The 13,168-nt window shown below is 53.9% G+C and overlaps 1 protein-coding gene and 1 long non-coding RNA gene across 2 annotated transcripts; one reads left to right on the forward strand and one right to left on the reverse strand.

Annotated features, from left to right (window-relative positions):
* Positions 1 to 2,611: 2,611 nt before the first annotated feature.
* KCNA2 (potassium voltage-gated channel subfamily A member 2) lies at positions 2,612 to 4,887 on the reverse strand. The gene has a single exon (NM_204463.1). It carries the CDS (start codon positions 4,799 to 4,801, stop codon positions 3,302 to 3,304), a length of 1,500 nt encoding a protein of 499 aa, NP_989794.1. The 5' UTR covers positions 4,802 to 4,887; the 3' UTR covers positions 2,612 to 3,301.
* A 1,326-nt stretch (positions 4,888 to 6,213) lies between these two features.
* On the forward strand, positions 6,214 to 10,512 carry LOC121107615. The gene is made up of 2 exons (XR_005841886.2): positions 6,214 to 6,402; positions 8,959 to 10,512. It is a non-coding gene; the product is annotated as an uncharacterized LOC121107615 (long non-coding RNA).
* Positions 10,513 to 13,168: the final 2,656 nt, after the last annotated feature.

Here is a 13,168-nt window from a genome sequence, read left to right on the forward strand (position 1 = left end):
ACGAAGATGCAGAGATTGGCTTTCCTGACAAAAACCCATCAGCCCATATTGACAGTTTTCTCCCACCATTCCTAAAGCACTCAGCCAACATAAGAGCCTCCCCTCACTGCCCTTAGCAGCTATTGCAGAGGATGTTGAAGGGTTGCTCACAGAGTTAGACATACACTGGCTGTTAGAAAACAACTATAATCACCACTTCCCATCTCCAAAACCATGGCACAAAGGGCAAAACTTCAGATACAGGTCCTACCCCCTCTGGGTACCACCATAGGAGCAGACACAGAGCGGAGAGCGTTGGTTCTCCATCCCACCAACGGCCAATGGCTCCATGAGAGGAGGGAAGGGAGACCCAACCACTGCATTATGGCATCCTCCATCTGAGCCACCTCACACTCTAATTTTGTACCCAATGAGGCTGAGGGGAGCTTGGGATGCTCAGCATCTCCGCGGGGGCCTGGAGGCTCTCAAACCAAATTCCTCAAGAAAAAAAGAAAATCACAGTCTCCTCCTGAAAACTGGTTCAAGATCACATCAGTGAGTCAGAAGCAAAGCTCAAAATAGCACTAGAGCTCCGACCTGCAGGCACAAATCCCATTAAAAGCTATAGGGGAACCATTTCTCTGTGTGCGGGAGAAATCCAGACTTCTGCTTCATGCAGCCTGATGGGTGGCTTCTGACCCCCACAGACCTTTTCTGCCCTGAAAAACCCACCTGAGCACACACCTGCTCTGCAAACAAGCTGCCAGGGCCATCCCTGGCAGAGATGCCCTCCCTTCCAGGGCTGATTTTCCCCATTAGCATCTGCTGGAGGGAGTGCACAAGGCGCAGGATCCATCCGTGGCCAGAGATGCCAGGAGGTGAATGGCCTGAAGCTCGCAGGATATGAGCAACCAGGCTCTTTGCAAAAAGTCAGCATCCTCCCAAATTGCCCATAGCAGCCCACCCTGGGCACTGGTACTTTCCTGCAAAGCAAAGTTGGGATCATCCCAGTGCTCAGGCACCCATGGCTGGGCGGTCGCATCCCCACAGACGTGAAGCAAGCTGGATCGATGGAGGCTGGGCAGCCACCTGGGAATCACACCTCTGCCATCCCATTCAAGCTTCAGAAAGAGATTTATTGCTTTCAGTTGCGTCGATTCTCATTGTGTGTGTTGCAGGTGTTGGTGAGCTTCGGAGATGCCCATTCCAGAGCTGCAGCAGCCAAGAGGAGGAGAGGGTTCCCAATGAAACAAGATGTGATTTCGGGCAGGCGCCCAACCCTGCATGGCGCTCAGCACCCTGGGTGATGAGAGCTAGGCCTGGATCAATCACTTATTAAAGATGAGCGATCCCACCTGGCTGAGTGGGGTCACGTCAGCACGAGGGATGGATCCAGCCCCGAGCAGCATTTTGAACCATTGCTGTAGAATACGCTAGCACCGTTTGTTGTATTGTTGTGAATATTGTTTTCCCATGGGAGGCCAGGAAGGTCTGGCTGACCTCACTGCCACAATCTGCCGTGAGCTTCCCTCCTGCACCTGCACTCAGCAGCAGCAAAGCGCTGATCGAGCCCAAATTCAGCCCCACTTCACCCCAACTGGAGGGGCTGCTAAATGCCTTCAGCTGGGAGCTTTGCTCGGCCATGACCTCACAGGGGTCCCCTGGCCCGGCCCATCCCGGGCTTTGATAGCAACGGGGGAAAGACAAGGAAATCCAAGTGGGATGGGCAAAGCAATGAAACCCCAGAACAGAGAGCCCCATCTCTCCCCACGTTACACCAGAAATGGAGAAGAAATGGGGACGATCCTGAGGTGTCTGCATTCCAACACAGCCCTCAAATAGGCCCTGGGAGAAGGCAAAGCAAAAGCAACGGCTTGGAAGCGTGAGCTTGGATCCAGTCCACCATACAGGAAAAAACCAACAGCCCTAGGGCTCTACATGATTGAAATCAGGGTTTTCCAGCCCAGAACACACCCCAGGACAGCTCATATCTGTGGCCCCTGAGCCAGGAAACCCCGAGGCTCCAAGAGCTCGCATTAGCTGAGAATTCGGCCCTATAGTCGCTCTCTAAATATCTATACACACACACACACAATAACTGTATGGGAAATGGCTGAAAACTGCTGACCAAACAAGTCCAGAGAGCCCGTTCCTGCCATTCCACCTGCTCCTCCAGCCCTGCCCCATCAGCTGTGCTTTCTGCTCCTGACACCCAGATTAATGACTAATTACTCGCCCCATAATGAGCGCAGGTGTTTAACTTTCAGCTCACCTTCCATGGAGCCGGCTCTTGGGGCTGGGTGCCGGGGCACTCAGGCTTTGCCTCGTTATCTATCAAGCTGTTATCAGCACATGCCATCCCCACCCCATTTCTAAACATGTTAGAGACATTTTAGCTCCCACGAATCTCCTCCGAGCCACTGGAGAGTCTATAAACACTATAAACATGAATACTGTATAGTCTACTAAGAAAATATATATTTGTGTGTGTATTAAATATTCAGATTCATGCAACAGATACCCATGCAGCTGTACTGTATTACTGGTTAAATTTCACTGCAGTATAAATATATTGTAGGCCACAGCATAGTTGCTCCAGTTTTATATATAGATATATTAAAAAAAAGGATGCTTTTTTTTTTTTTCCCAACTCATTTGCAGTGTGTCAGTGGAGGTGTCTTTGGTGATCCTGGAAATAGTGGTGGATGGAAATATCATCTGAATTCATCAATAAAATCCAAGCGTTTGATTTGTTTACTCGTCCCTCCCGGTGCCTAGCATAGAAAACTTAAGACTTAATAAATAATGTGCCGCCAGACTAATTATCCCTCCCCTGGGCCTCTCACTGGCATACTGCAGTGGCTCAAACTATTGCAGCATGCAGCATTTTCCGTTATGAAACGCGAGCCGGGGCGATGCGTTCAGCTTGGCACTGCCGAGGTGGAAACCTGAGCCCTCCAACAAGCGGACCAGCCCTGCCTGACCTTCCCCAGCCCCAGGTTGGTGGCCCGGCTCTGGGGACGGGGCCGTGCCAGTGAGCATCCCTGCATCCCTGCTATGGCACGGCGCTCGGCCCGCTCCGCACCTTTGGGTAAGCGGAGAGCCTGGGATGGCAGAAGGGGAACAAAATGGTTCGGTTTTGTTTGCTTGCACGTTATTCAGTGTGGAAATCAAAGGTTAAAAGTCACTTACACAGCTATTGCTTCCCATGCAGAACCAAATATACACCGTAGAAAGTACTGTGTTAACTACAATGCAGAGCAGCACTCAATATCTGCAATTGTTCCACTTCAGCTTTAAATACGGTACTAGGTTTTAGCGACTAGACATCGGTTAGCATTTTGGTGATATTCACATAGTTTGTGTTAGCTAGGGTGCAATTGGCTGTCTTCAAGTTCTCCTCCCTAAAATCCTCATTGCTATTGTTTACACCTTCCTGAATCTCCATATAATCAGACTTACTAATGGTAGAGGCACTTCTGCTTTTCTTTAGGTCAGGGGAAGAGGGGATCTTTGGGCAGCTGGTTACTTGCAAATACTGAGCCTGCTCCTCTCCCTCCGTCTCCCGGTGGTAGAAGTAGTTGAAGTTAGACACTATGACGGGCACGGGTAAGGCAATGGTTAATACGCCAGCGATGGCACACAGAGACCCCACGATTTTCCCCCCGATGGTGGTGGGGACCATGTCTCCGTAGCCAACAGTCGTCATGGAAACCACGGCCCACCAGAAGGCGTCGGGGATGCTCGGGAATTGGGACTCGCTCTCGTCGGCCTCGGCGAAGTAGACGGCGCTGGAGAAGAGGATGACGCCGATGAAGAGGAAGAAGATGAGCAAGCCCAGCTCCCGCATGCTGGCCTTGAGGGTCTGCCCCAGGATCTGCAGCCCCTTGGAGTGCCGGGACAGTTTGAAGATCCGGAAGACCCGCACCAAGCGGATGACTCGGAGGATGGCCAAGGACATGGCTTGCTGGCCTTGCTGTCCATCCTCTGGCTTCTCGGCCAGCTCCGTCCCTAAGGTGATGAAGTAGGGGATGATGGCTACAATGTCTATAATGTTCATGATGTTGGTAAAAAACCCAGCCTTGCTGGGACAGGCGAAAAACCTCACCAAGAACTCGAAGGAGAACCAGATGATGCAAAGCGTCTCCACGATGAAGAAGGGATCTGTGAAAGAGGTGGACTGCTGGTACCCCATGCTGCTGTTGGAGTAGGGAGGGTGGCTCAGCCCACTGCCGTGCATGTCTTCATTCTCATCCCGAAAAATGGGCAATGTTTCCAGGCAAAAGCTCACGATGGAGATCAAAATCACCATGACGGAGACAATAGCTATAATCCTGGCAGGGCCCGAGCTCTCGGGGTACTCGAAGAGCAACCAGACCTGTCTCTGAAACTCATTCTCTGGCAGAGGTCTCTCTTCTTCTTTAATGTAGCCTTCGTCCTCCCGGAACATCTCCATGGCTTCTTCCCCCAGTTCATAGAAACGGATCTCCTCTGAGAAGATGTCCAAGGGCACATTAACCGGCCTCCGCAACCTCCCTCCAGATTGGTAATAGTACAAAATCGCATCGAAGCTGGGTCTGTTCCGGTCAAAGAAATACTCATTTCGGAGAGGGTCGAAATATCTCATTCTCTTTTTAGGATCTCCTAGCAAAGTCTCCGGAAACTGAGCTAAAGTCTTGAGCTGGGTCTCAAAGCGCAGCCCCGAGATGTTAATGACCACCCTCTCACAGCATTCATGGTCGGTCTCGGGGTTGTACGTGTCCTGGGGGTGACCTGGAAGAGCTGCAGCCTCGTCTGCAGGATCTCCGGTAGCAACTGTCATATTGGGGTTGAAAGGAAATCCTTATGCTAAACTCTTCCGAGTGCCCGGTGGTGGGATCGGACTCAGGGCAAGGCTACTATCCTGCAGAAGGACAGGTACGTAGGTGTGGAAGTGTCTCATGAAAAGGCGAAGGGATGATAAAATAGGAGAAAACAAAAAAGGAAAGGAAATTGCCCCTGCTGAGAAAGAGAGAGATGAAGTAAAGTTGGGGGGAGGAGAGAGGCTCCCTGCGCTACCATTGCCTACCTCCGGCCTCGGGGGGTTAATCTGAGTTAATCAGAGTTCAAAACTCCCATCTAAAGCCATTAGGCAGAAGGGAGAACACACCTGAGGAGCCCTCATCTATTCACAAGCAGCACGGAAAACCCGGCCTTGGCAAAACAGAACGTTTGGGGTTTAATGGCTAAAAATAAAAATTCAAAAGAGGGGGGAAAAAACCGGGAGGGGGAAGGGAAGAGAAAGGAAGCAAAACCCCATCCAGCCCTACAGCGGTGAGGGGACCCGCGGGGCAGCTCGGGCTCGGCTCATTTCCAGGCATGCAATTAAGGGTTAACATTCAACCGTGCATAGATAATTCTACGGCTCTACAGCAGGCAATCCGGCACGACCCTCCAGGTAACCCTAACGGCTCCGCTTTAACTTCGGCACCGTCCCCATCCTCCTGCCCCGGCCGTAGGGCTGCGGGTGCTGCTCTGCCCGCCCCGGGCTGGGCTGTGCTGCCTGAATTTGGGTGCAAGCTGCCCGCGGACCGCTGCAGTCCCCCTCCTCGACCGCTGGTGTCCCGGCTGCTCTCATTCTCTGCAAAGCGCCATGGCACACAGAAAACAAATCACATTACCTGGAGAAGCCAAATCTTAGTGTCTCTTAGTAAGACCGATTATCTGACCCTGGGGAAATCCTAGAGAGGAATACAGGCTTCCAAGATCCCCATAATTTCCTCTCTCTTCAAAGTTAAAAATAATGGTGAGTCATCGTAGAAAAGGAGAAGGGACATAAAAGGGGTGAGATTCCCAGATGGTGGAAGTCGGGTCTTGGAATGGTTTGGACTGGAGAGAGAGAGAGAGAGAGAGAGAGAGAGACAGAGGGACAGAGTCCTCCCGGAGCTGTTGCAGGTCCGCACTTCAGGGCAGAGCAGCGTCTGTCTGATGCCTCCGGTACGGCGGGGGGAAGGTGCTAAGCTCAGCAAAACCCGATGTCCCCGGTGTCCTCGGGAGGTGTGGCATCGCCTGGAAAAACCAGCGAGAAGGTAGAAAAGCCGCCGGGGGTTCGGAGGCAGCGTCCGCAAAGCCCCGCTTCCTCCGGACAGCGCTGCTTCCTCCCCGCCAGCTGTTATCCCGACGCTCCGCTAACCTGCACTGCAACGCGAGCCGAGGGGAGAGCGGAAAAAAACAGAACCGCGTCCCTTTCCGCTCCTCTCCGCTCCGGGCGGTGGGGCCGGGCCGCCCGATGGCAGCGAGGGGAGGAGGCGGCGGGCGGAGGGGGAGCGCCGCAGCCCCCGGCACAGCGATGCTCTGCGGCGCCGCACCGAACGCCCCGGGGACGGCGGTCCCTATGGCACCGCGCTGCCTCCGCGGGGGGCTCGGGGGGCTCCGTTTTCATCGGTGAGACGAAGCGCTGGTCGGTGTCCCCTCCTCCACGCTCCCCCCCGAGCATCCCCGGCCGTGAGACCCACGCGACCCGCACCCACCCTCCCCATCCTCCCCAGAGCCAACCCCCAGCCGACCCACCCCCCCGTGGGAATTCCACGCCGGTGGGGCTGCACTTCTCAGGGGGACGCTGGGGGGGCTCCGATCCCCGCATCAGCCTCTGCTCCTCCATCAGATCGCCCCGCACTGCCCCACGGGATGCTCGAGCCGGGGCGGTCCATCCAAACTCTCCTTCCCCCCCTCCGCCTTTCTTTTTAGGTATTTTTTTTGCTCTCCCGAAGGAAAAAAACAATTCCTCTAACCTCCCTTCTTCGGCTGCAACTCGACTTGTCTACTTTGAGCCAGGATTACAGAACCGGGGAGGGGAGGCAGGTGGAAAATAACCCCGCGGTCTGAGCCTCCTGGGTAAAGATTTCAGCCTCCTGCAGGCCATGAATGCCCGTTGGTTCCTCTCTTCACCACCTCGGGTGCAGATATCGCTGCAGATCCCTCTTTTCTTGGAAATTTCCCCTTCCCGTGCAACCCTCCTCTCCCTTCTCCTTATGCACTAGAAAAAATAGTACAACCCTGACAAGGCTTGCAGCATCCAACGGCTTCGCTTAACCCTTTTCTACCAGGCCCAGAGGAGAGGAGGTCGCATTTGTCCCAGTTTTTCTCCTTTTCCTGCATTTTCTCCCTGCAGCCCCACTCCAGAGCTCTGCTGGGTTTAACCTTCTTTGGCTCCCGTGAGCGTCGCAGCAGAGCACCACGACCACCAGCTACCTGCTGCAGCCACAACGGGAGCCCCTGCTTCCCCCCAAATCAACCAACCCTGATGATATTTTTTTAACACGCAGTTCTTCTCCTGCCCCTAAACTCCCCCCTCCCCTTTCTCCCTGCCTAAAACACCCCAGGTTTGCTCAGCAGTGCGGACATTTGCTCATTATTTAACGTGTTGATTATCGTTTTGCATGAGGTCTGGGCTTCCTCTCTCTGAGCCCAGACCGGAGCGGTGATGCTGGTGCCGATCTGAGACGGTTACAGCATCATCTGAGTTGACATCACAGATTCCAGCACTTGTTTTCTGCTACTTTCTCCCCACCACATGCTGTCCTGCTCAGAAGCAAACACCCCCCGCCCCATCTTTGGGTTCCGTTCATGCAAATCTGGGGGCTGCAGGGGCAGGAAGGAGGCGAAGGAGATCAGCCACGAGAGCCCGGTTTGTCACCGCATGCACAAGGCGGGCTCTCTGCAGGCACGAGCCATGGCCGTCTGTCGGAGCGCTGAGATTTCGGGCAGCAGAGAGCCTCGAGGACAAGGTCGAGGCGTTTGCTTTCCCTTTTGCAACCGAAGGAAAAAAAAAAAAAAACCCAAAACGCCAAGCCTCCATTTCACAGCTTGTGGCGAGCCGCTATTTCAGCACAGACAGCGGGGAGGAAGCGGGGAGGGGGGGTGGGGGGAAGAAAAAGGCACCAACTTACAATTGGCTCTGCAGTCAGGCATGCAGCGAATGCACAAACAGCCGCGCTCCGCTCTGCTGGCAGCACCTTCACCTGCGCTGCTGGCCCTGAAACTCGCCCCGGGCTCCTGGGAGCAAAGCTCCGAAGGCAAAAGAGCTTCTCAATGAATATTCATAAGATTAATATGAGCATCTCTCCCCCCCCCCCCCCTCCCTCCTCCCAAGCAAGAGACCTAGATTTCAACCACTGGGAAATAATCATATCCCTGGATGCGCGATGCTGCTGCTTTAGCGGGCGGCTCTGAGTGTACCATGTTTGTATCGGAGCCTGGATCTGCATGGGGAGAGCTGGGGTTGCAGCAGCTCTGCGTGGCTCTGGGGGAGGCAATAGGGCAGGATCAGGCTCCTGTGGGCCACGATGCCAATGGTTGGGGTGAGGATGCTGTGCTGCCCTGTAGGCTCCAGCCCAGCTGGACACACTGTGGGGTGAGCAATGCACCCACACCAGGAAAACTCATCCCTTCTTCTCTTCTCCATCACCCCCTGTCAACGGTTTAGCAGTCATTTTCTATCAGCTTGCATTTGCAGACCTCCTCCCTGCACATGGAGGCATCTCCCCATCCTATAGGGGAGCACACAACAAAGCTGGCACAAAATGCTTTGGCTCAGTCTTGGACTGCTCTGCTATGGCCATCCCAGGAGAGCACCGGGGCAGCCACGAGGACTGCAGGGCACCCAGCATTCAACAAACACAAACACTGGAGGAGGTGATGGAAGCATTTCAGTTCCCATATGCAGCACTGTGAGGTGCTGCTGCTGCTGCTGGAGGCGATCGCGTGGCTCACCCTGGAAGCCCAATAAAATCAGTGCTGAGGGTGATGCTCTGGGAGGTGTGGGGGTCATGGGGGGGTTAACCTATATTTCCCTGCACCTCAGCTGCATCTTAAAGCTGAACATGAATTTCCATGGCAAAGTGAGGCTCACACACACAGGGGTTTCCTCATTGCATGCATTCCTCTGGGTATGAGGCTACTCGGGAAGAGGGGCTTTAATTTTTGCCTGTGTCATTTCAGCCTTTTCTGAGACAGATCTGCCATAGCAGGGTGGGCAGAATCCAGACAACAAGATGCCCAAGGCTGACACTTATGCAATGTGTAGAAACCGAGGCTGAGCGATTCAAGTGGAGCTGGATTTCTAAGCTGCAATCCCCACTGCTGCCTTGCCAAGGCTTTGCACAACCGGTGGGGTTTTTCCTATCAGCAGAACCATCTCCTTACAAAGAGCACCAATCCTGCCTGTAGCAAACGGAGGAAACCTCTCTGAATTGAGTGATGCTCTCTGATTTACTACCCTAATTGTGGAGCTATTATTACAATGTGTGCGTCTGCACCCGCCTCCCTCCGCCACGCTGACAACTCGAGATGTAACTCAGCGCTTTGGAGGACGCAGCGAGTCAATACACTGCACCTACTTGTCTGATTTACATGCGTTTCAATGGCTGACACCTTTGCATTAATATTGTCATTAAACCACGTGCATATTCCCGCTGGATTCTTCCTGTTATCCAAATGGAATTTATACCTTTCTTAATTGGAAAACTTACCCCATCCTTTCTTCTGAGCTGGACCGTTCCTGTGTTGGGTGTGGGGATGCCCGGTGATCTGGTGCTCAGTTCCCAGCAGAAGCAGAGCTGCTCTGCATTCAGACAACGCCTTCAGACACAGGGGTTGGATTTTGGGTGTGGAGGCGGGAGTTGGACCTTTGTCCCCCCCAGTTTGGGATATTCTATGATGCTACGGTATAAAGAACAATAAAATATCCCTCCTCCATCAGCCCCCCTCCAAAACCAGAAACACCATCAGCACGTTGCAATGTGACAATGGCATATCTCCATGGTGTCCTTCCTGGGGACACCTCCTGCAAGGCCAGTGGGGCTCTGAGGGATGCCAGCAGTCACGCAGTGAGGAAGAACCAAGACCACGGCTTGGATGCGTGCATGAGCATCGCTGCACTGCCAGGATCCTGAGCAAACTGTGCTCCTGCCTCCATCCGAGCCTCCGTCAGGAGGAACCTGTGACATTTTAGGAGCTGTGACAACGACAAGCGGCCTCCCCAGGCTGTGAGTCACCCTCCAGAGAAAGCATCCCACCTCCTGCCTGCTGCATGCATCAGCAGAGGGTGCAAGCGTGGCTGCATGGCCGGGCATCGGTGTGCGGTGGCAAGAGGACACACAGAGAGATGGTGGTGGCCCCAATGTGATGGAAGGGTGTCTAAAACTGGAGGCAGCAAGAGAACACGGTGGCACAGGTGTGGGGAGCAAGCTTTGCTCTTGCATAGCTCGTGCTGCTGGTGAACCCCAAAATACAACTGATGTGGTCGCACGGGAAAGGAGGAGCAGATGATCTCGTGGTCATGGGGCCATGTTATGGTCTCTGGGGCAGTTGGGTCCATGGGAAGGTCTCCTGATCCTGCAACGAGCTCCTGATCCCTGGGAAGATCCATTGGCCCTTGGCAAAGCATGGCCAAAGGGAACCCAGCCAATATTACCTACCTGCAAAGATAAAATCACATACGTTCTCCCTCTGTGATGTTTTCCATATTAAAAATATGTGTTTATTTAAAGAAAATAACTCCGGGTTCCACCTTGGATGTTTGTTTGATGAAGGCTGTTGCGTTGCAGCATCGCTGCCTCCCAAACGCCCGCTCAGCCCGGAGCAGAACCAGCCAGGACCTCATTGCCTGGGAGCTGCTCATTGAAAACAAAAAGTCATTTTGCCCAACCGAAACACGGTGTAGAACTTCAGTTCCTGAGGCCTTTGGAGCCCATCGAGGTTGTGAATATTTCATGGCAGGCTGTTGCAGGATTGCTAATGGAGCCGCGGCGCGGGGCGAGAGGCAGCTCCGGCCACACCGGCTAAAAGGCTCTCACAGCCTCTTTCTTTGGCTTGCAAAACAAAAGGGGCAGGACAAGCCAAATTAGTGAGCAGAAAGGAAATCAATAGCCTCCTTCGAGCCAGGCGGGAGTGCTTTCAGCTCTGGGAAGGAATCTGTCCTGCTCCCAAGCCTGCCTTGCGCTCCCTGCACTTGTCTGTGTATAACCTCCATGTCCCACCCCAGGGCCGGGCCTTTATCAAGGCATCAGCTGAGCCACCGCATCCCCCCGAGCTGGCTGGGGGCTGCTGAAGGGACCCAGCTGCGTCCCTGCATCCTTAAATCCTTCCAAACACCACGAGACTGAGCTGCTGCAGGGCTCCAAAAGTGCTTTTCTCCGTGATGCTGCCAGCCGGCTTTGCTGAGCACCAGAGCTCCCCGTGTGACCCCATGGGAGATGCAAGAGAAGCAATGAGTTTTCTCACATGCCTCATTTTCTTCCAGTGATTTGTTGTCCTCGGGTCTGAGCCAGACCTTTCCCATGTGCTCAATGGAGCATCGCTTCTCCTCCAGCTTTAGGAAGGGCGATGTTCACCAAAACAGCAGGGACATAGAAGTAATGTTGAAAACTTCTGAGCTTAGGGAGGAGAACAGTAAGGGGAGATGGGAGATGCCTGCAATGGAGATGGCAAAACCCTCAGACAGGTTGCCTCTGCCTTGGGGAATTGGGCAGGCAACCTTAGGATCTCATCTCCTGGATGCTATGTTCCTTGTGGTCTCTTCTAGCTTGGAACATTCCATTCCATTCCATTCCATTCCATCCTTCTCTTCTCATCCCATCCCATCCACAAATGCTGTATAATACTGTGTGCCTCCCTGTCTATCTGTCCCCTGCTGTACAGTGGGTGCTGGGAGATCCCAGTCGTGGTGTTTTCCACTGGCACAGCCACAAACAATGCTCCATGGGAAGGAAAAAACAAGGCAGGAGGAAAAGGGCTCTGCAGGGACCATTTCCATCCTCTTGTCCTCCCACACATGGATGCTGCAGGGAGACATACGGGCTGGGGCTGCTCAACTGGGGAGTGCCTCCCCCAGGGCTCTGTGGCTGTGGGCACAGTGGCACCGTGGGCACAGTGGTGGCTTCAGCCACGAGATGGCACTGCGTGGGTCCAGCCCAGTTATGGCTGTGTCAAACCTTGTTCCATGCCAGATCCCGTGCCATGCCAACCCACTCCACCTTGGTTCCTTCATCTTCCAGCCAAGCCAATGCCACCAGTGTAGCTCCATCACTACAAGGTCCCTCCTGGAGATGGCTTTGCTAGGGTGGAAAATTCCTACAAGAGGCTGTGGGATGAGGTAGAAATTCATCGTGTTATCACTTCCCAGGGTGATGCTCCATCACTGCGACCTTGCAAGATCATCTCTGATCACCAGGTCCAGGTCCTGGTGGCGTGGGGAGGTGACAGGCACAGTGATGCTGGGCAGGACACGAGGTGCCATGCCCACACTGGGTGGTGGCAGAGCTCTGCCTGCCGCCCTGCAGCATCCTCTCCATCACCTCTCTGCTGTATTTACTATTTCTTCCTCTCCCACCCCCTCTTTTGGGACGAGACAGACTTCCCTGTTTCTATGGTAACCCTCCCCCTCTCCCCTCATTTCTTCAAAGAGGTTTTCATCCGCTTCTTTAGAAAACTGCTATTTTTAGCCTCGGCATCCCCTGCTCCCCCTCCCCACCCTCTGCTTTCAGCATGCATTTTCCTCAATGAGCAGCACCCACCTGGGCTGCCCCCGAGCTCCCACGAGGGCTGCATGGCCGGGGCAGGAGCTGCTGGGAACCGTGGTCCAAACCCTGGCACCTCCCTTCATTTGTGCTTAATTCCTTTGGGGAGTATGAGGAAATAGAGGGAAAGCTTTTGTTCTGCAGGAAGACCCCAGGAACATCTGCAGTCCCCACCGCTCCAAGCTGAAGGAATTGAAGAACCTATCAAATAATGAATAGTAACAGGGCCAGGTGGTGTTGAGCAAATGACGACCTTAGCAGTCCCATGGGTATGGGCAGCGCCCCTGGCAGGAGGAAACCACATCTCACCAGCTGGAAGAGAGTCCTTCCAGTTCCCAGCATCTGTTTGAAACATAAGAGTTGATGCGTTAAATCTGAGGTCTCCTTAGGAGGGGTGTGGGGAGAGGGGAAATACCCTACAGAAGGCTGCAGCATCCTGGAGAAGTCACAGATGGGAAGGCTGGATAGGAACAGCAGGAGGGACCCGTGGGTCTGAGTCCTGTTGTGGGGTTTGGTGTGAGCTCATCACCCTCTGCCCATCAGGGTTCTTGTGCTGCTTTTCATGCAAGCACATGGTTGGGCTGATGCTATTCACGCCACCTTCTGCATCTCAGCCTTTGAGACATGCTGGT

The sequence above is a fragment of the Gallus gallus genome, chromosome 26, assembly GCF_016699485.2.
Source record: "Gallus gallus isolate bGalGal1 chromosome 26, bGalGal1.mat.broiler.GRCg7b, whole genome shotgun sequence".
Taxonomy (NCBI): Eukaryota; Metazoa; Chordata; class Aves; order Galliformes; family Phasianidae; genus Gallus; species Gallus gallus.